Genomic DNA, 24,930 nt, shown 5'->3' with positions numbered 1-24,930 from the left:
CTACATTTGCAATGCATGCTTAACCAAGTTTTGACTTACTGCAGTAATATCTACTGCTTATATAATAACGATCCTTGAGAGGGCATGGAAATTAAACAGCTCTACAAAATAAAAGTAGTTTTTAAACTCTCTGTCTTTATATAGATCATTTGCAAAGATCACAAGTCACATAATGTGTTAATGAAGCCTTGTTCTCTCTTTCTCACCTTCATTTTCACTTCTAGGTGCCAGTGAGGGACTATTAGAGTTGGAAGAAGAAAAAATAATTCCTACCGAAGAGCCGGAGCAGGTAAAATCAGAACATGGGGAGGAAAGGTACACTGAGAAGAAAGAAGATCGTCATGCATTGCACATGGATTACATACTTGTAAACCATGAAGAAAATTCACTGTCAGAGCCAGAGGCCTGTGAAGCTAGAGAAATCACATCAGAATTAGAAGAGCTGGATTCCAAAGAAAAAGGGCTGCCTGAAACGCGGTTAGCCAGCTCCCCAGACACATGTCAACTAGCTTCCTTAAATGAAAGAAATCATCTATCGACAGAGAGAATGTCTTCCAAAGATGATAAGAGATCATCTTTTGAAAGCCCTGGGCAAGACCAGAGTTGGATGGTCTTGGGCCGTAGTGAGGTTAGTGATCCAACATCGGAGACCATGGACTCAGGACCCGGATGGTCTGGTGAGGCTGTGGAGCCAGCCTCTGATCACAGCTTGGGCCAGAGCCCCCAAATACAGATTCTGGAAGAAATGAAGCCTCTAGAATCTTTAGCACTAGGGGAAGCCTCTGATCTGGGCAGCCAATCACGGAGGAGCAAGAGCCGAGGCAGAGCTGGCCCTGATGCAGTTATGTTGCAGCCTGTCACCCATGACAATGAATGGGAAATGCTTTCACCACAAAACATAATCCCTGAAATGGAAATGGAGGAGGAGACAGAGTTTCTTGAGCCCAGAACAAGGAACCCAAGACCAAACGGGTAAGCAAAAAACTACATTTTTTTTCCTGGAAACTATTTTGTTAGAGACTGGGGAACCAGTGAGGGACTATGGAGTACGAAGACTATCTAGATGATAGGAGCTTTGCTTACATGTATTGCAAAGCATAATATCAGTGAAAGCAGCTGCTGCTGCTAGATAACCATAATGATAATGAGGATTTGTGTACATTTTCAGCCAAAAAGGCCCTTTAGTTTCCATCCAGAGTCTTACACTTGCCTTTCTGACTTCATCTAACTTACCTAACCTCCTTCATCTACTCAATACCTATTTTACCTTTAAACAGTTAATTGGTACTGGAGGGGAACGGATACACATTTATTCATAGTGCAAGGCAGTTTGAACACATTATCTTACTTAATTCTTACAACAATCCTCAACTGGTAGGTTTTAATTTTTATACATACTGGTGGAGGGTGGGGACTTGGGGCTTAGGAAGTTTCTATAACTTGCCGAGAATTAAGTAACCAGAGTGGGCACTCTGAGATTCAAAGTTTTCCACCTCCAAAACCTGTGTTTTCCAGCAGACACACTGCTTGTCATACTGAAAAGGTGATTCTGCTGTTATATGAGTATCTAACTTAGGGAATGAGGAGACTCCATAGCAGGCTTAAAATCTTAATGTGAAACATGCATTCCTTAATTGACTGAAAATTAGCAAATAACCATCAAACCAGTAATTCATTCATTCATTTGCCATTTGGATTTTGAGAATCTGCTCTGGCCAAGTTTCTGGGTAGCGAGTTGACATCGTTCTTGCCCTCAAGTTTCCAGGCCCTGCTAAAACTGTTTAGGGTGGTTCATTTCCCTTCACTTGATCTGATAAAGCACCCCTGCTTCCAGGGACAAAAGGACATGTTGTGAAAAGTATCTTAAGTTACATGTTTCCTCCTTAAAGTAGTGAAGAAAAAAGTACCTTTTTCTTACTCATTTTTTTTAAGTTTTGTTTTTAGCTTATAATGGAGTACAGTTCACTTACAGTGTTATGTTCATTTCAGTTGTACAGCAAAATGATCCTTTTCCCATATAGGTCACTACAGAATATTGGGTAGTTTCCTGTGCTATACATTAGTCCTTGTTGATTATCTATTTTTATATACAGTAGCGTGTATATGCGGAGAAGGCAATGGCACCCGACTCCAGTACTCTTGCCTGGAAAATCCCAGGGACGGAGGAGCCTGGTAGGCTGCAGTCCATGGGGTCACTAAGAGTCAGATACGACTGAGCAATTTCACTTTCACTTTTCACTTTCATGCATTGGAGAAGGAAATGGCAACCCACTCCAATGTTCTTGCCTGGAGAATCCCAGGGATGGGGGAGCCTGGTGGGTTGCTCATGTTTATGTTAATCCCAAACTTCTCATTTCTTCCCCCATAGCATTTCCCCTTTGGTAGCCATAAGTTTGTTATTGAAGTCTGTGAGTCGGTTTCTATTTTGTAAATAAGTTCATTTATATAATTTATTTTTAGATTTCACATATAAGTGATGCTATATGATATTTGTCTTTTCTGACTTACCTCACTTCATATGATAATCTCTAGGTCCATCCATGTTGCTGCAAATGGCATTATTCTTTAATAGCTGAGTAATAGTCCATTGTCTGTGTGTACCACATCTCCTTTATCCATTCCTCTGCTGATTGACATTTAGGTATCTTTCTACTTATTTTAGGAGCATAAAGGACTTTATACACCTATATGCCCACTGCATGTCAAGGCAGCTGGATTTCAGCCTGGCTCTACCACTGCCACTTACGTGTTTTAATTAACCCTAGATTTAATTTCCTCATTCGTAAAATTGGTGGGTTGGGCTGGAAGATCTCAAGTCTTCTTTCAAATCTGAGTCCTGCAACTTTATTTTGTGTATAAGTAGAAAGTGTCCATAGAACTTTGACATTCATTTTTCTCCATGAAAGAAACAGAGAAATCAGAAAGAACAGTGGAGGAATATTGAAGGTTAGCAAAGTGCTATCAAGAATTAAAAGCTGTGCCCTGTTCAGTGCAGCTTCATAAATCCAGACATTTTCAGTTGGCCTTATCTTTCTTTCTTCCTGTCAAGCTGTTTCCTTCCAGAGAGACCTAAGATCCGTTATCAGAAAGAGAGTAGCAGATGGATCCCAGCGGCCCTGCTGGCATTGTTATAGATTGAGCTCAGAACACAGGCAGCCTTGAGTTGGCTAAGCTATTGTTTGGCTTCTTGTCTGCATTTTGCACATGCCACTGAAATTCAGCAGATGATAGTGTTCAATGGTGCCACTTCCCCCCTTTAATGAGATTTCTTTGCTCATCTCTTTCTGCTCAGCCCCTGCAGGAATGAAAATTTTCTCACAAGTGGGGAAGGGGACAGGTTTTCCCACTGGCATTTGTTTCCCCTTTTACCTAAATTTACTCTGAAGTATTTGAAATCTTTTCTCTGTGCTGGATTTTGGAAGGATGCAGAATTATCTAAAACAGTGGTTTTCTAAATGGGGCCCTAAAACCAGCAGGCCTCAGCATCATCTAGTACTTGCTAGGAAAGTATATTACTTGCTCTACCCCATACCTTCTCAATCAGAACTTCACTCATCTGTTTCAATACCTCCTCCAGGGCATTCTGATGCACAGTAGTTTGAGAACTGATGGTCTGAAACTTAGTCCCATCCCTCTAGGAGTTATTTGATAAAAGAGTTCAACATAAATGAAAAGGTAGATAATAGTGTGATATTTAAATCAAGATAGTTGATGGCCAATGTCTGTTTAAATATAAATAGCTACCAGTTATGGATATTTGCCCTGGACTAGGTTCTAAGCATTGTATATGCAGTCACATGTTACCATGGCAACTGCATGAGGTAAGGATTACACAAGGGAGGAAACTGATGTTTAGGAAGTTTGAATCGCTTCTCTGGTTTATAGTTAAAAAGTGAAGAAGCAAGGATTTGAAAGAGCCTCTTTATGTCTGGAGTATGTGTTAATGCTAGTAAATTATGAGGTATTTGTGTAGACACTATTTTTTTTTAATTGGAGGATAATTTATTTACAGTGTTGTTGATACAACATGAATCAGTTATATGTGTCCATATACCCCCTCCCACTTGAGCCTCCCTCCCAGCCCCCTCAACCCATCCCGTCTGTCTAGGTCATCGCAGAGCACAGAGCTGAGCTCCCTGTGCTGCACAGCTGCTTCCCACTAGCCGGCTGTTTTACACAATGGCACCCCACTCCAGTACTCTTTCCTGGAAAATCCCATGGACGGAGGAGCCTGGTGGGCTGCAGTCCGCGGGGTTGCTAAGAGTCGGACACGACTGAGCGATTTCACTTTCACTTTTCACTTTCATGCATTGGAGGAGAAGGGAATGGCAACCCACTCCAGTGTTCTTGCCTGGAGAATCCCAGGGATGGGGGAGCCTGGTGAGCTGCCGTCTATGGGGTCTCACAGAGTCAGACACGACTGAAGCAACTTAGCAGCAGCAGCAGTGTATGTATGTCAGTACTACTCTCTCTGTGGGCACCACCCTCTCCTTCCCCCACTGGGTCCACAAGTCTTTTCTCTACGTCTGCATCTCCAGGTTCATCAGTACTATTTTTTAGACTTCATATATATATGTGTGTTAATTGTGTAGAATACTTCTATGGAGGAGGAACAAGGATGGCTTATTATCCAGCTACATCGGGAGGCAGGGTGCCCAGGACCCATACTTTAAAAGGCCCATGAGAAGTTTTTAATTTTCTTTTCAAATCAAAAGAAAAAGTGATTGTATTCCTATGTGATTTATATTCTGGTGTGGATTATATTTCTTTATACCAATGCATATGTGAAACAAAGTTTTAGGGTTTTGTTTTGTTTTAGTAAGAGAAGGGGCCCATGGAAGCAAAATGCAAAAGACCTACAGAAGTCATGTTGAGGTCAATTTGAGACAGGCATTAAAGGAAGGTCATAGTCTGGAAGGGTGAAGAAGTGGGTGAGAAGCTACTGAGTTAACTGGGGGAGAGTAGCATAAAGGAAATCTGGAGACTGGAAGGCGATCACAGAAGCAATGAGAAGATAGCCATATATTTCACACCAAAAACCTGGAGACGTCTGATGCACCATCTAATCATAGGCCAAAACCAAGACTGTCTGCTGCTGTTGCTGCTAAGTCGCATCAGTCGTGTCCGACTCTGTGCGACCCCATAGACAGCAGCCCACGAGGCTCCCCCGTCCCTGGGATTCTCCAGGCAAGAACACTGGAGTGGGTTGCCATTTCCTTCTCCAATACGTGAAAGTGAAAAGTGAAAGTGAAGTCACTCAGTCGTGTCCAACTCAGCGACCCCATGGACTGAAGCCTACCAGGCTTCTCCATCCATGGGATTTTCCAGGCAAGAGTACTGGAGTGGGTTGCCATTGCCTTCTTCAAAGACTATCTAGAAAAAAATATATTAAAACCTGATCTTCAGAAATAAAAGTAGGCTAATAAGAAGGGGACGACCGAGAATGAGATGGCTGGATGGCATCACCGACTCTCTGGACATGACTTTGAGTGAGCTCCGGGAGTTGGTGATGGACAGGGAGGCCTGGCGTTCTGTGATTCATGGGGTCGCGGAGAGTCGGACACGACTGAGCGACTGAACTGAACTGAATAGTATATGTAAGGTGACATACTAACTGCAAACTGACTTCTTGCCCTCACATCACCCAGCCACACCCTCTCTGAGCTCCCACACTGTTTGGAGAGCAGTAAACCATATTTTCAGAATCTGAGGGAGCATTGGAAAGATACGTTTTCTCATCATACCCCACCTACTGTCTCTTGTTAACAAAACTTATTGTGAGTGCTGGGAAATAAAAGTTTCCCTTGATATCTTCACCATTATGTTCTGCTTCCCAGGATTCATCTTCCCAGAGGCGTTTACCAACAGCTTGGTCATCTTCCAGCTGTAGACCCACCCAGGATTTCACACCAGTTCCCCTGAGAGTGAGGCATATGCCTGATGTTTCCTGTGTGGCCACAGAGAACATCTTCAGAGTAATCTGCGGCACACAGGCTTTTCTTAAAGCGAAAAACCGTGTATATGTTTATTTTAAGGAAGGTGTGGTTACAAGAATGCCATGTGAAGAAAGGGTAAATGGTATTAGTGTTCTCCAGAGAAACAGAACCTATAGGAGCAATATATATGTATGAGAGAGGGAGATGGGAGGGAGGGAGGGGAAATTGTCTTAAGGAATTGGAATTGGTTCATACTGTTTAGAAGCTGACAAGTCTGAATTCTGCAGGTCAGGCTAACAGGTTAGAAACAGACAAGAGTTGTTGCAGTCTTGAGTCAGAATTCTGCAGGGCAGCAGGTTGGAAACGTAGGCAGAGTCTCTTTGTGGTAGATCTGAAGAGCGTTCCTCTCTTTTCAGGAACGTCAGACTTTGCTCTTAAGGCCTTCAACTGATTAGATGAGGCCCACCCCCACCCCCATTCCAGAGAGTAATCTCCCTTACTCAAAGTCTGCTGACTTCAGTGTTGATCATATCTAAAAAATATCTTCACAGCAACATCTGGACTGGTGTTTGACCAAACAACTGGGCACCAGTAGCCTGTCCAACTTGCCACCTAGCATTATCAGAGGTTATATTCAGGAACTATATACTAAAAGCATGGAACTAAGAGAGGATGGAACATTTGTAAATTCACCATCGGCATTATGTAAAAATGGGATGATTGCTATACAACTGTGTTGGTTTTCTATAGGTGTGGGGCAAGGATATAGCTGTGTGGGATGATAAAAGGAAGTAATTTTCAAGAAGACTAGGAAAGCTGGTAATACTTGCTGATCTTTTGTAGGTTAATGCAGCAGAGGGCAGTGGGTGAGGAAGCGGGAAGACGGATGGAAAGAGGGGGAGCTGTTGTCATGCATCCATTTGAAACAGAGTGTTTCAGTTCAGTTCAGTCACTCAGTCGTGTCCGACTCTTTGCGACCCCATGAATCACAGCACGCCAGGCCTCCCTGTCCATCACCAACTCCTGGAGTTCACTCAAACTCATGTCCATCGAGTCAGTGATGCCATCCAGCCATCTCATTCTCTGTCATCCCCTTCTCCTCCCGCCCCCAATCCCTCCCAGCATCAGAGTTTTTTCCAGTGAGTCAACTCGTCGCATGAGGTGGCCAAAGTATTCGAGTTTCAGCTTTAGCGTCTGTCCTTCCAATGAACACCCAGGACTGCTCTCCTTTAGGATGGACTGGTTGGATCTCCTTGCAGTCCAAGGGACTCTCAAGAGTCTTCTCCAGCACCACAGTTCAAAAGCATCAATTCTTCAGCGATCAGCTTTCTTCACAGTCCAACTCTCACATCCATACATGACCACTGGAAAAACCATAGCCTTGACTAGACGGACCTTGGTTGGCAAAGTAATGTCTCTGCTTTTTAATATACTGTCTAGGTTGATCATAACTTTCCTTCCAAGGAGTAAGCATCTTTTAATTTCATGGCTGAAATCAGCATCCGCAGTGATTTTGGAGCCCAAAAAAATAAAGTCTGACACTGTTTCCACTGTTTCCCCATCTATTTTGCATGAAGTGATGGGACCAGATGCCATGACCTTAGTTTTCTGAATGTTGAGCTTCAAGCCAACGTTTTCACTCTCCTGTTTCACTTTCATCAAGAGGCTTTTTAGTTCCTCTTCACTTTCTGCCATAAGGGTGGTGTCATCTGCATATCTGAGGTTATTGATATTTCTCCCAGCAATCTTGATTCCAGCTTGTGCTTCTTCCAGCCCAGTGTTCCTCATGATGTACTCTGCATAGAAGTTAAATAAGCAGGGTGACAATATACAACCTTGATATACTCCTTTTCCTATTTGGAACCAGTCTGTTGTTCCATGTCCAGTTCTGACTGTTGCTTCCTGACCTGCATGCAGGTTTCTCAAGAGGCAGGTCAGGTGGTCTGGTATTCCCATCTCTTTCAGAATTTTCCACAGTTTATTGTTATTATGATCCACACAGTCAAAGGCTTTGGCATAGTCAATGAAGCAGAAATAGATGCTCTTCTGGAACTCTCTTGCTTTCTCCATGATCCAGCGGATGTTGGGAATTTGATCTCTGGTGCCTCTGCCTTTTCTAAAACCTGCTTGAACATCTGGGAGTTCACGGTTCATATTTTCCTGAAGCCTGGCTTGGCGAATTTTGAGCATGACTTTACTAGCATGTGAGATGAGTGCAATTGTGCAGTAGTTTGAGCATTCTTTAGCATTGCCTTTCTTTGGGATTGGAATGAAGACTGACCTTTTCCAGTCCTGTGGCCACTGCTGAGTTTTCCAAATTTGCTGGCATATTGAGTGCAGCACTTTCACAACATCATCTTTCAAGATTTGAAATAGCTGAAATAACAGAGTGTTTCCATTCCGTTCCGTCGCTCAGTCGTGTCCAACTCTTTGCGACCCTGTGGACTGTAGCCTACCAGGCTTCTCCGTCCATGGGATTCTCCAGGCAAGAATACTGGAGTGGGTTACCGTTTCCTTCTCCAGGGGATCTTCCCGACCCAGGGATCGAACCCGCGTCTCCCGCATTGGAGGCAGACGCTTTAACCTCTGAGCCACCAGGGAAGCCCAAACAGAGTGTTTAGAAGTAACCAAATCCTTGTATTTGTGGAGCTGTATCTTTCAGTTTGGGGTATAGTTGATTTACAGTGTTAAAGTTAGTTTCAGGTGTATAGCAAAGTGAATCAATTATGCATGTATTCATGTTTTAGATTCTTTTCCCCATATATAATATTGAGTAGAGATCCCTCTGTTATATAGTAGGTTCTTATTATAAGGTCCGTCTAGTCAAGGCTATGGTTTTTCCAGTGGTCATGTATGGATGTGAGAGTTGGACTGTGAAGAAAGCTGATCACCAAAGAATTGATGCTTTTGAACTGTGGTGCTGGAGAAGACTCTTGAGAGTCCCTTGGACTGCACGGAGATACAACCAGTCCATTCTAAAGGAGATCAATCCTGGGTGTTCATTGGAAGAACTGATGCTAAAGCTGAAATTCCAATACTTTGGCCACCTCATGCGATGAGTTGACTCACTGGAAAAGACTCTGATGCTGGGAGGGATTGGGGGCGGGAGGAGAAGGGGACAACAGAGGATGAGATGGCTGGATGGCATCACCGACTTGATGGACATGAGTTTGAGTGAACTCCGGGAGTTGGTGATGGATAGGGAGGCCTGGTGTGCTATGATTCATGGAGTCGCAAAGAGGTGGACACAACTGAGTGACTGAACTGAACTGAACTGATATAGTAGTATGTTTGTCAATCCCATTGTCTCCTAGTCCTGCGAGGTGAGTTATTTGATACTCCCTAAGATGGACATGACTTTGAGTGAACTCCGAGAATTGGTGATGGACAGGGAGGCCTGGCGTGCTGTGGTTCATGGGGTCGCAAAGAGTCGGACACGACTGAGCGACTGAACTGAACTGAAAATAAGAAAAGGACTTCCCTGATAGCTCAGTTGGTAAAGAATTGGCCTGCAATGCAGGAGACCCCGGTTTGATTCCTGGGTCAGGAAGATCCACTGGAGAAGGGATCGGCCACCCACTTCAATATTCTTTGGCTTGTCTTGTGGCTCAGCTGATAAAGAATCTGCCTGCAATGTGGGAGACCTGGTTTGATCCCTGGGTTGGGAAGATCCCCTGGTGAAGGGAAAGGCAACCTATTCCAGTGTTCTGGCCTGAAGAATTCCATGGACTGTATAGTCCATGGGGTCGCAAAGAGTCAGACACAACTGAGCAACTTTTAAAATAAGAAAGTACATAAGTAAATACAATAATAATAAGTAATAATACAACAATACAATAATAATACAATAATATAATATAATAATATAATAATAATACAATAATAATAAGTAAATACAATATATTTCATATTCCCCATGACCTGCTTCTTACGGTGATCTCTGTGCTTTCTTTTTTGTTTTTAAACTAGTGATTTGGGGCCCTTTTTTCCCTGTCTAACAAGAGCATGGGAAAGAATTTGTCTTTCTCCTTTTAAATGACACCGTTAGAAGATTTTTTTACATTTTTTCATGAGACCTTCTGAAATAAACTTTATCTGTCTATGACTTCTGGTTGAGAAGTTAGTACATTGGGTCTTACACTGTGTCAATGTTGAAAATGAAAAATGGGAAAAGGAATAATCCATCCACTCTTTCTCTCAAGGCTGGTTAATGATCTGTTTGGGCTTTCAGGAGAATCAGGCTCTTTGAGCCCATACTGCCTCCTCTCTAGGTCTTGCTGTTTGAATGGGCTCTATCCCAGTTCTAAACATTTGCCCTTTCTCCAAGGTAAATTGATACTCTGTAAACTACAGTGTTCCCTTGTTTATTCACTGTTTTCTGGTTTTGCCCTGAACCAAACCTGGAAGACCAAACTTGGCACTGACTCCGTTCATGTATTTTTGTAATTATATTTTATCATTTGGTGAGTTATATTTGGTGACCTGGTGGTGATAATTAAGTGTCATTAAAGTCCTTTAAGTTGGCACTTCATTCAGGCCTTAGTCTCGCTCTCTTTTTTTTTTTTTAAGTTATTTTGGTGTCTCCCCCACCTCCATTCCACTCCTGCCCCCAGCCACCACTGTACTTCTGGCCAGCCCTTCCCAGAGTAGACTTCCAATAAGTGCTGGCAGATAGACAAATATATTTTCTTTAGTCCGTCCAATTTCCATTTGCAATAGACACGGCAAGTTTTATTATCCCAATTTCATAGACAAAAATACTGATTCAATAAGTGAGCTGTTTAATGTCATCCAGAAATGAGAAAATGGTAAAGTTGAGACTTGAACTTAAGTCTTCTCCCTTCTAGTGCTTGTCAAATGAGACAGAGTAACTTTTTTTGAATTTCTATAGGTTGATGTATTTATTCCTATTCTCCTGTTGTCCCATGTGACCAGTTACTGAGCTATTTTCACACTTGAGCACTGATTTCCTGCCTCAGCAAATCCATCATGGCTACTGCCATGTCAGTGAGCTGCTTCTCATCTGTGAGGTATGACACCAACTCCAGTGGCTGGAGGCCAGAGGGAGGCGAGCGAATCAGACCCCTTGGTGTAAATATGTATATCTTTACAGATGTATATATATTTTTTAATATTCTATTTATTTGGCTGCACTGGATCTTAGTTGTGGAACACAGGATCTTTAGTTGTGGCATGCTAATAACTCTTAGTAGCTGGCAGGTAGGATCTAATTCCCTGACCAGGGATCGAACTTGGACCCCCTGCATTAGGGGCGAGGAGTCTTAGCCACTGGACCACCAGGTAAGTCCCAGATGTGGTATTTTGTGGTGAGGAATTTTATAGTGAGAGAAAGCCACAAGCTCTAAGATGAGGTGATCCGACCCAGCCGTCTCGTGGGAGAGACACCCACAGAGGAGCCCTTTTGTGCTGTGTTGGCTTCTAACTTGAGGAAAAATCCAAGGATCCAAGGTACTTCTCTGGCTGAAATGGACAAAAAGCCAAACCTGAGGTCAGAAAAAAAGACCTCCATGATAATTGATGGCTTTGGGGAAGACAAGAAGTCATGTCTTTGGAAAGCAAGATGTACTAGTGTATCAGGGACTCAGCAGGAAAGAGATGATACATTTGAATAAAGATAATTGAAGAAATATTTAATAAAGGGAGTATTTACAAATACAGCGGCAACTTTTGAGGAACTCACAAGGAATCGTGGGGTAACCCAGGAATAGTAACAGAACAGCTGTTGTTATTCCTAGGCCTCAGGGGTGAGGGGAAGTGGTGAGTCCCAGACCCAGAATGAGAACTTTGGGTAGAAAGGGCCATCCTACAAGGAGCAGGGCATGGTCAGCCTGAGGCATTCTGGAAGGAAGGAAGCCTCATTCCTTCCTTCCTCCTCTGATCTCCCTCCAGCGGCCCTCATGAATCAAAACCAAGTGGAATTTAGAGAATGAAGGGAGGGGGCCTCCCAGGGAGAAAAGCAAGGTGGAACATGTTGGAAAGTGGACCCGAAGAAGCAAAGAGAAGCTCGGCAGCACAACTGGCTTAATTGGAGAGTGATGGAAGCTTAAGTTCTGAAAAGTGGGCTGAGTTATATAAACGTACAGGATCAGTTTGGTGTGCCTCCAGTGCATTGGAGGATTTGTTTTCAAGAAACTTATGAGAGTTCCTTTAAGAAAAAAGGGTGTCAAAAAGTCACTCTAGGATTAGGTCACCCTTTGTAGAAATCCAGGCTATATCAATGGAGGAAATTAGAATGTTACCTTCCCTTCATTTTAAATGTTGGTTAAAGGATGTGGCTTTTTAAAATTGTTGTCATAAGAGAGTTTGGTTCTAGGTAATGACTGGGAGTGTTTTTTTTTTTTAGTTTTGAAATTTATTTTTATTGAAATATAGTTGATTTACAGGGTTGATTTACAGTGTTATGTTAACTACTGTATAGCAGAGTGATTCAGTTATACATGTATATACATTCTTTTTTATATTTTCTATTATGGTTTATCATGGGATATTGAATACAATTCCCTGTGTTACATAGGACCTTGTTGTTTATCCATTCTATACATAAGAGTTTGCATCTGCTAATCCCCAACTCCCAATCCATCCCTCCTACACCTCCTACGTCCCAATCCTACCCTCTCTCCCCCTTGGCAACAACCAGTCTGTTCTCTATATTCATGAGTCTGTTTCTGTTTCATAGATAAGTTCATTTGTGTCAAATTTAAACTGTATATATACGTGATAACATGCCATATTTGTCTTTCTGTTTCTGACTTCACTTAATATGATAGTCTCTAGGTCCATCCGTGTTGCTGTACATGGCATTATTTCATTGTTTTTTCATGGCTGAGTAGTACTTCGTTATATATACGTATCACATCTTTATCCATCCATCGATGGACATTTAGATTGTTTCCGTGTCTTGGCTACTGTGAATAGCACTGCTACTAACATAGAGGTGCATGTATCTTTACAAGTTATAGTTTTGTCCAGAGTATGCCCAGGAGTAGGATTGCTGGATCATATGGCAACCCTATTTTTGTTTTTTTTGAGGAATCTTTGCACTGTTTTCCATGATGGCTGTACCAGTTCACACTCCCACCAACAGTGTAGGAGGGTTCCCTTTCCCTTACATCCTCTCTAGAGCTTGATATTTGCAGACTTTTTAATGATGGCCATTCTGACTGGTGGGAGGTGGTACTTCATTGTAGTGTTGATTTGCATTTCTCTAGTAATTAGCAATGATGAGAGTCTTTTCATGTGCTTATTGACCATCTGTATGTCTTCTTTGGAGAAGGGTCTATTTAGGTCTTTTGCTCATTTTTAGATTGATTTGTTTATTTTTTTTGTTTTTGAGTTGTATGAACTGTTTGTACATTTTGGAAATTAAGCCCTTGTTGGGAACACCATTTGTAAATATTTTCTTTCAGTCCATAGGTTGTCTTTCATTTTGTTCATGGTTTCTATTGCTGTGCAAAAGCATATAAGCTTAAGTTTCTTTTTTTTATTTTGCTTTCATTTCTATTGCCTTGGGAGACTGATCTAAGAAAACATTAGTATGATTTATGTCAGAGAATGTTTTGCTTGTGTTCTAGGAGTTTTATGGTGTCGTGTTTTATATTTAAGACTTTAGGCCATTTTGAGTTTATTTTTATACATTATGTGAGGGTGTTTTAACCTCATTGATTTACTTGTGGCTGTTCAGCTTCCAGGGGGTAAAATTTTTAATTCACTTACTTAACCTATCTGAAATGTTGATCAACTGAGAATTAGAATTTATGTTAGATTGAGTGAAAAATATGTGATGCATATGGTCCTTTATTTGTTCCAAGCCATACCCTGGATTAAACCCAGCCAGCTGAGAACTCCAGAGAAGGCAATGGCAAGCCACTCCAGTACTCTTGCCTAGAAAATCCCATGGACGGAGGAGCCTGGTAGGCTGCAGTCCATGGGGTCGCTTCAAGTCAGACATGACTGAGCGACTTCACTTACTTTTCACTTTGACACATTGGAGAAGGAAATGGCAACCCACTCCAGTGTTCTTGCCTGGAGAATCCCAGGGACGGGGGAGCCTGGTGGGCTTCCATCTATGGGGTCACACAGAGTCGGACACTACTGAAGTGACTCAGCAGCAGCAGCAGCTGAGAACTATGTACCTTACCATATTTCAGAGGATCACACACAGTTTCTTTATCCTGTTTTTTTTTTAATTGGAATATAATTGCTTTACAATGCTATGATAATTTCATCTGTACAACAAAGTGAATCAGCTATATGTATACATACATCCCGTCTCTCAGACCTCCATCCCATCCACCTAGGTCATCACAGAGCACTGAGCTGAGCTCCCTGTGCTTTGTAGCAAGTTTCTACTAGCTATCTGTCTTACACATAGTAGTGTATTTATGTCAAACCTACCCTTCCAATCGTCCCACCCTCCACTTCCCCCCTTATCTATATGCTCATTCATTCGTTCTCTATGTCTGTATCTCTGTTCCTGCTCTGGAACTAGGTTCATCTGTACCATTTTTTATAGATGCCACATGCGTGCATTAATAACTCGCCCAGTTACTGCTTACATCTCTGATCACCAAGACCACTCCCTTCATCAGCCCTCAGTCCTTCACATCACACTCTTCCAGTTTGGTGACTTCGTGCCAGCCCTACTCTCAATCTAGAACTCTCCTAACGTGGCTGGCTTATTCTCGTCATTTGTGGTTCTCCACAAATATATCTCCTATAACTGCTCCATCTATAGTAGTAATAACTGTATACAACCAAGTGATTCTAGTTCTCAACCAGGGGCACTTTTGCCCCTCGCACCTAGGGGACATCTAGCAATATCTGGAGACATTTTTGGTTGCCACAACTGGGGCCAGTACTACTGTCATCTAATGAGTCGAGGTCACACATGCTGCTGACATCCTACAGTGGACAAGAGAGCCCCCCACAGCAAAGGGTTATCCAACCCCACGGGCCACCAGTGCCCAGGTTGAGAACCATGCTCTATCCCACCGCCCTGCTCTGTTTTCTTCCTATCACTGTTCCTTATCTGGAAAAGTCTTCTGTTTATCTAATTGATTTTGTGGTGTCTGTCCCCACACATGAGAATGGACCCTCTAGAAAAGCACACATTTGATTTGCTTGTTCATTACTATACCCCTGGTGCTTAGAACAGCACTTGCCACATATTTAGGGGCCCCATAAATACACCCAATTGAAGGAATAGAAAAGAAAATCAAGTTTGTCCAACATAATTTGCTTTTAATGAAGATGATAATTACTAGTGTTTGCTGCTTCCCTTTCCAAAGGAGACATGCTCAATTTAGTTTGGCAGTGAAGTAGTTCAGCTTGCTATAACAAATTACCATAGATTGACTGGGTGGCTTATAAACAACACAAATTTCTTTCTCAAAGTCCTAGAGGCTGGAAATTCAAAGTCAGAATGCCAGCATAGTTGTATTCTGGTGAGAGCCCTCTTCCAGTTTTCATACTTTCAACTTCTCATTGAATCCTCATGTAGTAGAAAGAGTGAGAGAGCTCCTATTCATGAGTGTCACTCTCATGACCTCACCTAATCCTAATTACTTTCCAAGGTCCCATCTCCTAAAACCATCATACAGGGGAAGGTTTAGGATTTCAACTGATGAATTCTAGGAGGACATATTCAGTTCATAATAGGAATATGCATCTTTTTTAATGTTGCAAAAATCCATCTTTCTTTTGAAATTTGAGACCATAGTTACCTATTTTTGATGTTCTCATACTTTTTATTATAGTTCTTCCAAGATTCTTACAGCTTTTCTGTTTGCTTAGCATCTTGTTACACATTTCACTCAGTCAGCCTCATGGAGAAAAATAGGTGTGCCTGTTGAGTTTTTTGTTTTTGTTTCTGCTTTTGTTATCCATTGCCTATACCAGTTTAAATCTCCAGGGAGGAAAATTAGTCTATTTACTTAGTCTTCTGTTACATCATCAACTCAAGTAGTACTTGGCAATATGTAATCTTCAAAGACCTTTCATATTATTGCTTTTTCAAACTTCAGTTCATTAAATAATAATTTGAAAGTGCTAGGCTCTCAAAGAATAACCAAAAATCCCAGGATTGACATCTACAATGTCCTTTTCATCTGTATAATAATCAGAAAGCTACTTATTACATTTAAGCAGCAATTCTTTTTTAAAAAAATAATTGTAACTGCTCCAGTGAAATGAACAAGACAGTAGATATCCTCAGATGCCCAGCTGTCACTGAGCTAGGGCTATTTTTCCTTGACAGTCTGAGAGAACATCCTGTAAGGCAAGAGGAAACGCTGTTGTTGGTAACAGATGTCCCATACTTTCCCATTTAATGAAGTGCTACTTAATGTTTTAAAGGTATCTATGATGGACCTGATAACAATAACTTAAATCATTTTCCATGTCAACTGTTGACATTTTTAAAATTTATTTTTAATTGGAGAATAATTGTTTTACAATGTTGTGTTGGTTTCTGCCGTACAACAGCATGAATCAGCTGTAAGTATACATATAGCTCTTGAGACTCCCTCCCGCTCCCCTATCCTTACCTTCAGACTGTCACAGAGCACCCAGCCAGCTCCGTGTGCTATACAGCAGCTTCCCACTACTATCTATTTACACATGGTAGTGTATATTGTTAGATATTGAGGACAGGTTCACTTACAGTGTCTGTTCTACAACATGTAACTCCTCTTTCTGCAGCTCCAACCACTACATTTTTCCACCTGAGGAGGGACCCCCTAATAAGCCAGCACTTCACAAAACAGAGGCCACATTTTTAGGCTTCACCCTGGACACCCAGGGTATAGCTGGTTCTGGAGCCATATCTTCTTTGATGACTTCTGGCTCAGCTTGACTTTTGAAACTGCACTGGGTTTTCATTGAACCCTGCAAAGTCATGACCCCCTAGGGTCCCCACCTCCAATTCTCCATAACTAAATATTAGAAAGCATATGAGAAATTATTTTCATAACTGCTCATCACTTGGGAGAATTTTTGTAGGCTTTTAATTTAAGTAGAGGTATAAAAATTCACTTCTTCCTCTTCTCCCTTCCCTACTGCCCTCTTACCACCCCCAGCAGCCATGGGAAAGACATGAAATGCCCTTCATTTTAAGACTAGGAGCTAACATTTCTTAAATATTTACTATGGCCAGATCCTCCGTTGAGTAATTCACTTTCTTCTTTTATTGGAGTTAGCTCAATTGGAGAGGACCCCAAACTGCCCTATTCTACCATAGCACCCTCCCCAACTCACCTACCCACTATCTCCCCCAAGAAACAAAAAGATGATGTAACGTGGGACTTCTGACAACCTAGTTCTGAAGGTGGCGCCTGTAGTTACTTTGCACATTGATATGTTGCCTGATTGTGATCAGGAGTCTTTGTTTGATTTGTCTGACAATATATGTTTCCTTTGAAGATGATGCTAGTGAATGTATGCTTTTCTGTTATGTAAGCTTTTCATTCATATTTCATTTGACATAACTCCATCAAATATTTCTGTTGGCATTTTTAGAATTAATAATAGTATTAGTAGCTAATAAATTCTTTTAACCCAAGCTCTCTAAAATCTCTACCTAGATTATCTTGCTTTAAAGTAACAATGTTGTTATTATCCATTTGTGAGTCAGCAGTCTGTAGTTTAGTAACTACTGGTCCAAACTTGCTAATAAGTAGTGGAAATTAGATTTCAAACTCAGGCCCTCTGACTCCAGGGTCTAAGTGTTTACTGGTCACGTGCCTTTGTTTCTCAATAGCCAAAGCTGTATTGATCTTGGGCAAACATCCTAACTTTCTCTAGAACCTCCAATTGGATTTCTTTATGTATCTCATTATGCCTCCATAATCCATTTTTATTATGGTTTTGACCGCTGTCTGTGAAATGAAAATAATGACACTACTATCTTTCTGCATGTGCTGTGTAGCTGAAGGATTTCTTTTTTTAAGAGGTTTCAGGGGAACTGTATTGCTTCCAGTCTGTGCTCCGAGCACATTCACATTCAGTCTTATTTAGGAACAGGAGTGACAACAGTGTTTCTGAGCAGACACAAAAATCAAGGGAGGGGCATTTCTGACTCCACACCCTGACTGAAGGAGTAGTCTATATTCCCAAATGAAACTCATCACAGCCCCAGCTCCTTCCCCTTGCAGGCAGCGGTAGTGAGGGCTCACTGGGAGATCTGGGAGGCGGGTGATCCTCCGTATTTAGATATGCCCATGATCACGTGACCAGAAAATGGAGGCGACTCTGTATTCCCAGTTAACTGCTCCAGACAGGGGATGCTGAGGAGCCTTAACCGAGCATCCTTTTCACTCTGCAGCCTCCTCTGTCCTCAGAAGGTAGGTGTGGGTTCTGGTGCGGCTTTAGGAGGGTCATTGAAGGAGATCAGATTGCAATGGAGAGGTTATGCTCACAGACTGGGCTATTTCAGCTGGGAAGTTGGAGGGGCGAGAAGGGAGGGAGTGACAGGATGCAGAGCTCTGCCCAGTCCCTTGCAAGTGACAGCTGGCAGCCGCGTTTCATTACATATCAACTCATACTGGAAGGGCTTATGGTCCTGCATGCCATCTCCTACCCCTCCCTTGACAATCAGGTAATTAGGTAAATAGACTCTGCACAGCTATAAAGATTTTTTTATTTGTGTCTGTGATGAAAATGGAGATAGAAAATAAAAAGAAATGACAGTTTGGAAACTGTTTAGGACTCTTACCTAATGGGTATTGAAATGTTTATTTGGATTATTTGACAAGCAGAGTGGCCCTGATATGATGGCATTTTAATTTTTTATACTATTACTAATAGTTATTGAAGCTAGTAACATTCACTTCTCTTTTTTTCTGATAGATCTTGTAACCTTTAAATCTTACCCAAGTTTTAAGCTGCAGAAGTAGGTCATCTTTAAAAATGGTCTTATGTTGTTCTCTATTGCTTTTTTCAAAATCAAGACAGAAATGATACTTAGAGAATATCAGTATTTCACTGAAAAGCTAAGTTATGTTCAAAACTAAAAAAAGTTATCACCTGGTTAATTTCAAACAAGAAATACATAGGTTATGAATTTCCTATGTGGAAACCGAAAAACTAGACTCCCATCTAAAAGGAGTGGTTTAAAGTGTGATTCTGCCTGAGATCAGATCAGAATACTGGTCAGGGTGACTTAAGGGGTGGAGGACATAATTTCTATAAACTGCTCCCCCCACCCTTCTTTCATAGGAGCTGTTAATGTGTGAATCTTCTTTAAATTGCTATTTGAGCACAGCTTCTGGGCTCATCTCCCACCAGATGGTCCCCCCCACCTCGACCCCCTCCTCGAGAGAAAAATAGAAGGTATCACCAAATGAGTCCATTTCAAAATGTTCATTTGAGAGTTTTCTTAAAATCGTGATTGATCACATTCACACTTTGTGAAAACTGGAATCATTAGATTAAACTTCCTTGTAATAAAAACATGACCCATGATCTTTCTCTTAATTTAAAGAGACAGGTTATCTGGCAGGCAGAAAGTACCTTTCTGAAAGTGTCTGTATCAGTAAATTACACTTATTCGGGCCAGTAGAAGCTCTGTGGTTAAAAGCAGCTTGGACTTCACTTTGCAACTCAAAGACAAATAAATAATATGAGGCTGTTGGCTATTGTTATTCACAGTCAGCAACACTTGAAACATCCTTAGGAGATTTAGCTTTGTAATGCAAAGTTACCCTTTACATTACATCCTAAATAAGATCTGAAGCTTTGTAGGTGCTTAAGGGTAATGAGCTAGTTTCTCCTTCCTATTAACAAGAAGTCAAATTAACTTTTTCCCAATGGTTAAGGCTCTCTTTGGTACTTTCCAGTGAATTTCCATTTGGATTTTCATTCTTGAATGTCTTTGAACTCAGGGAAGGATTTATCTCATATTAAATAAAGGATCACAGTACTTTTTTTGACCTTTAGACTTCATATTTTTCTAGCTAGCTAGAAGACAGTGAGGGTGTGTACATAAGTTCAGGTACTCAATATAGGTTATGACAGGAAAACTTGAGTTCACCTATAGCAAATAAAAGCTTGTTTTTTTCTTCTTAGCTAGCCTCGAATTGCTTTGACGTGACAAGATTTTGCAGACAGAGGCTTACTCGAATCAATTTCCTGCTAGAGCAGTATTTGAATTTGGGATGGGTTCTCAATTCCTCATCCAGTTTAGTCAGTAGGGTAGCTGGGGGAGAGGGGAAAGGATCAGAGGGGGCAGATGGAAAGTAGTGAAGGACAGACTTTGTCTCTGGTATCCTGCCTGCATCAGAGCTGACAAACAATATTTGGTTACAGCTTTGTTTCTGGATTAATAATGGCAGGAATCATAGGGTATGGTGGATAGGTATACAAAAGGGGTGCAGGAGAAGAGGCAGGAGTGGACTCCCCTGTCTAAACATGATGATCATGTGAGGGCTCAGTTAAGCCAATTTGCCTGTGATTTTGATGTGTGATTCTCCATATTATTCTTCTCTCCTGAGTTTCTATTGCTAAGATAATATGAGCTGAAAAAATCATAGAATTCATTTTTGACTCACTTCCTCACTAAGCAAGCAAGTGAGCTCTAGTTGGAGTGAGGGACTGGCTCAAGATCACAGTCAGTGACTGCGCCAGGATCAGAACTCAGGTGGCCTAGCTGTTTTAAATATTCTATTTATTTGGCTGTGCCAGTTGTGGCACTCAGGATCTTTAGTTGCAGCATGCGAATTCCCAGTTGTGACATGCTGGATCTAGTTCCCTGACCTGGGATGGAACCCGGGCCCCTGGATTGGGGGTGTGGAGTCTTAGCTACCGGACCACCAGGGAAGTTCCCCAGGTGGGCCGGCTCTTGATCTAGTACATATCCTTTCATCCCAGGGCCTTTGAGAAGCCCTTAGTTAAATCTGAGTTTACCTGGTAGCTCAGATGGTGAAGAATCTGCCTGCAGTGTAGGAGACCTGTGTTCAATCCCTGGGTTAGGAAGATCCCTCAGAGAAGGAAATGGCAACCCACTCCAGTATTCTTGCCTGGAGAATCCCATGGACAGAGGTGTCTGGCAGTCTACAGTCCATGGGGTGGCAAAGAGTCGGACACAACTAAGTGACTTAACACTTAGCTAAATCTAGTCCTTGTATTTACATTTCTCAGAATTAAAAAAACAAAACAAAAACAAACTCTACTGCTCTTCTATTTTAAGAGTAAGGTGGTAGTTCCTAAATCCTTTACAACCCTTAGAAATTTTGGGGAAAGGAAACTGAACTCTCTTCTCAGAGTTTGTGCGTTTATTATGAACAAGATGCTATCTACCCCTAAAGACTGCATGTGATGCAAAAGCTAAACAAATGGCTCTCAAAGGGTAGTGAATGAATGAGTGCTAAGTCACTTCGGTCATGTCCAACTCTGTGTGAACCCATGGCCTGTAGCCCACCTTAAAGTCAATTCCCTAACAGGTGGAACTGAGGGGCCTGGGCCCTCAAATGAGGGAGAGCCTCACTCCTTCTCTTTGGTTGTGGAGGAACAGATACAGGATTCATGGTGGATTAGTTGGGGGAAGAAGCATTTCAGCAGGAGGGAGTATAAACCAAGAAAGTCTATATAAATCAAGACAGTTCTTGAAAACTGTCTATAAGACTTGGGAACCTAGAAGTTCATGTCGTCCGAAAGGTAGAACATTTGGAGATGCTAATGGTGGGTTTCTAAATGGTGGAAAGTCCTGAGGATCAAAGAAATTTGTATCAAATTGGGAAGCCAGTGTTTTGTTTTGGTTTTTTTTTTTTTTTTGAGTAGGGAGTTGTGATTGGCAAAAGACTGGCAGTGGTGTGGAAGAGATGGGAGGCAAGATGTGAAGTTGGTAGTCCATATGAAATAGAATGGACTGAAACTGCTTAGGATGGAAAGAAGAGAGGCAATTATAGAACTGCAGACATGGAAGAAAGGCATAGTACTTGAAAATGGAGGAAGATAAGAACCTTCTGGTGAGGTGCCTCATGAAGAACCAGCATACCCTGTGATAGGTTATCACGTCATTGAGAATCTGCAGCCTTGCTGCCCTCAGTACAAGTTAATATAAGTGAGCTGAAGAAAGCATGAGGCTCTCTCATCTGAACAGTATAGAGTCAACTTTGGCAGAAGCACTCTCAGAAAGCTAAATCTACATCTAATTAGTCAGCCTTAGGTCACGGTCCCAATACTGGGCCGTGGTTTCTATGACAGCACTTCCATTGTTACCAGGAGCAAGCTTCTATCTAGATCTACAGAGGTGGACCAGTTGGAGTGGGATGTAAGGAAGATGGTGCCTTTTTCTTCCAGTTGTCCCCTTCCTTCATGGGCAGTGGCAGTTTGAAGACAGGGATCAGGCCAAATGGTGCTCCTCACAAGCTCCAAGTAGATTCTGACTCCTAGAGTAGAACAGAATAAGTCTTGATAGTGGGCTTGGGGGCTGGGGCAAAGAAGGGAGGAAAGAAACAGGAGAGCTCAATGTCATCTATCACAATTCCATCTCAGCCTATCTACAAGATCCAGTCCCAATATCTTTTGTCTGGAGACTTCTAGGTTCATCTAATCTGCCCACATGTGCAGGAACTACTCCTGTCTCTGAAATTCCATGATTATTGCTCATGGATTTTACCCTACTGTTTTGTGTGAACTTGCATGTCTTTTCCTCCTTAGTCTCCTAGATTTTAAATTCCTAGACACACACAGAATGTGTGTCTGAATCATTCTCTTTGTAATATACCCTCCTCCAGACTAACACTTTCCATGTGGTACTAGGACTGAAACATTTGTTAAATTCCTACCTGGAAAGAATAATAGCCTGAGAAACAAACAGAGAAGCTTTTGTACATCCATCAAGGCTTATGGGAAGCTGGTTTGGAAAGCCTAGGTGGATAATCAGATTTGGTTAGGGGTAGTTTTGCCTTGAGACAGAGATCTTTCCAAGTCCCTCCAATCCAAAAATTCAGAACTGAACATAGGCTTCCTATATGGTGGCCTGTAAAACAGGTTTTAGTGTTGTCCAAATCTAATATGGAAACCCCATTCATAAAGCTACCATTGCCCATGAAGCAAGAGAAGAATAAAAATTTTGCCACTTAAGCAGTTACATTTTTCTATGTTCAGCTCCCAAAAATACCCAGGAAAGGTTGATGAAGTTGAAAGTTTAGAAATAGCTCTTTCTAAAATAGAAGTAACACCTGTGATCTCAGGAGAGCAGCTGTGCACAGGATCTGTTAGGAGGGCAGGTAAAATGGAGATGAGAGAAGAGCTAGAGAGATTATTGAGCCATGGAAATGTCAGTATTGATAACTGAAAGAAGGATAGCTTGGCATGGAATAAAGCCCCACTCCTGGGCTGAGTGAGGGGAAGTTTTCTTTGTTGATTAGAGTAAGTTCAGGGGCGATCAAAGGTCATGTTCTTGATAAAAGGCCTGAGACTGAATTTCCCAGGAGAAGCCTCTAATCAAAATTTTCATGCACTTAATAGTTTATAGACTCAAGGCTTGTTTTTGACTTGCTTGGTCATAAGTGGCTAGTCTTAAGCTGTTAATTTTATTTCCCAGAACTAACTTATTTATCAGCAGGGACTTGGTAATTAGAAAGTGTGAGTCATATACCAGACAGAGTCTCGGAATCCTGTATAATGCTATAAATCCGTGAACAACAATTATTTAAAAACAAAAGCACATTTTTTTCTCTAAATAGGTATCTATATTTATACAATGAAGACATACCCATGTTAAAAAAAAAAAGCTAAAAGAATCAGCTCTCCCTGTGACGTTGGCATGGCTATATGATTACTAAATATATCCCTCAGGAGGGTAGGAAATTAATTAAGTCTCATAAATTAGCTTCATAGAATGTGATTATACTGTACAGTGGAACATGTGTAAGTAAAGGTGATGGCTTTTTTCTCTCAGCCATGAGGGACCTCACGTGGCTTCTCTCCTTACCTCTAGATCTGTCAGGTAGCAGTAGAAGGGCTTTCTAGTTACAGAAAGGATAGAAGGACTGATTACACCCTTCCTTGAAACACAAGCTAATAAAGATCAAATACTATATTCATTTGCTTGAGCTGCCATAACAAACTACCACAGACTTGTTGTTTAGTCATTCAGTCATGTCCAACTATTTGTGACCCCGTGGACTGCAGCACGCCAGAATTCCCTGTCCTTCACCACCTCCCAGAGCTTGCTCCAACTCATGTGAATCAGTGAGGCCATCCAGTCATCTTATTCTCTGTCGTCCCCTTCTCCTCCTGCCTTCAATCTTTCCCAGCATCAGGGTCTTTTCTAATGAGTTGGTTCTTCACATCAGATGGCCAAAATATTGGAGCTTCAGTTTCAGCATCAGTTCTTCCAATGAATATTCATGGTTGATTTCCTTTAGGATGGACTGGTTTGATCTCCTTGCAGTCCAAGTGATTCAAGAATCTGCTCCAATCTGTTCAAAAGCATCAATTCTTTGGCGCTCAGCCTTCTTTATGGTCCAACTCTCGCATACGTACATGGCTACTGGAAAAACCATAGCTTTGACTAGATGGTCCTTTGTTGGCAAAGTTACGTCTCTGCTTTTTAAAACCCTGCCTAGGTTTGCCATAGCTTTTCTTCCAAGGAGCAAACGTCTTTTAATTTCATGGCTGCGGTCACCATCTGTAGTGACTTTGGAGCCCAAGAAAATAAAGTCTGTCACTGTTTCCATTGTTTCCCCATCTATTTGCCATGAAGTGATGGGATCAGATGCCATGATCTTCGTTTTTTGAATGTCGAGTTTTAAGCCAACTTTTTCACTCTCCTCTTTCACCTTCATCAAAAGGATCTTTAGTTCCTCTTCACTTTCTGCCATAAAGGTGGTGGCATCTGCATATCTGAGGTTATTGATATTTATCCCAGCAATCTTGATTCTAGCTTGTGCTTCATCCAGCCTGGCATTTCGCATGATGTACTCTGCATATAAGTTAAATAAGCAGGGTGACAATATACAGCCTTGATGTA

The 24,930-nt window shown here is 41.7% G+C and overlaps 1 protein-coding gene across 6 annotated transcripts in view; it reads left to right on the top strand.

Moving 5' to 3' along the window:
• PRUNE2 (prune homolog 2 with BCH domain) overlaps positions 1–24,930 on the top strand; it is a 308,955-nt gene that overhangs the window by 218,412 nt on the left and 65,613 nt on the right. For all 6 annotated transcript variants that reach the window (XM_055426912.2, XM_055426909.2, XM_055426908.2 and 3 more), the window contains one exon: positions 225–972. In XM_055426912.2, the coding sequence (XP_055282887.2) occupies positions 225–972 (748 nt within the window). The remainder of the gene's footprint in view (positions 1–224; positions 973–24,930) is intronic.

Source organism: Moschus berezovskii, chromosome 7, assembly GCF_049115385.1.
Source record: "Moschus berezovskii isolate FMDL1 chromosome 7, NW_MosBer_1.0, whole genome shotgun sequence".
NCBI lineage: Eukaryota > Metazoa > Chordata > Mammalia > Artiodactyla > Moschidae > Moschus > Moschus berezovskii.
Note: the sequence above shows the minus strand (reverse complement) of the source record. Positions and strands in the feature narration are given on the sequence as shown.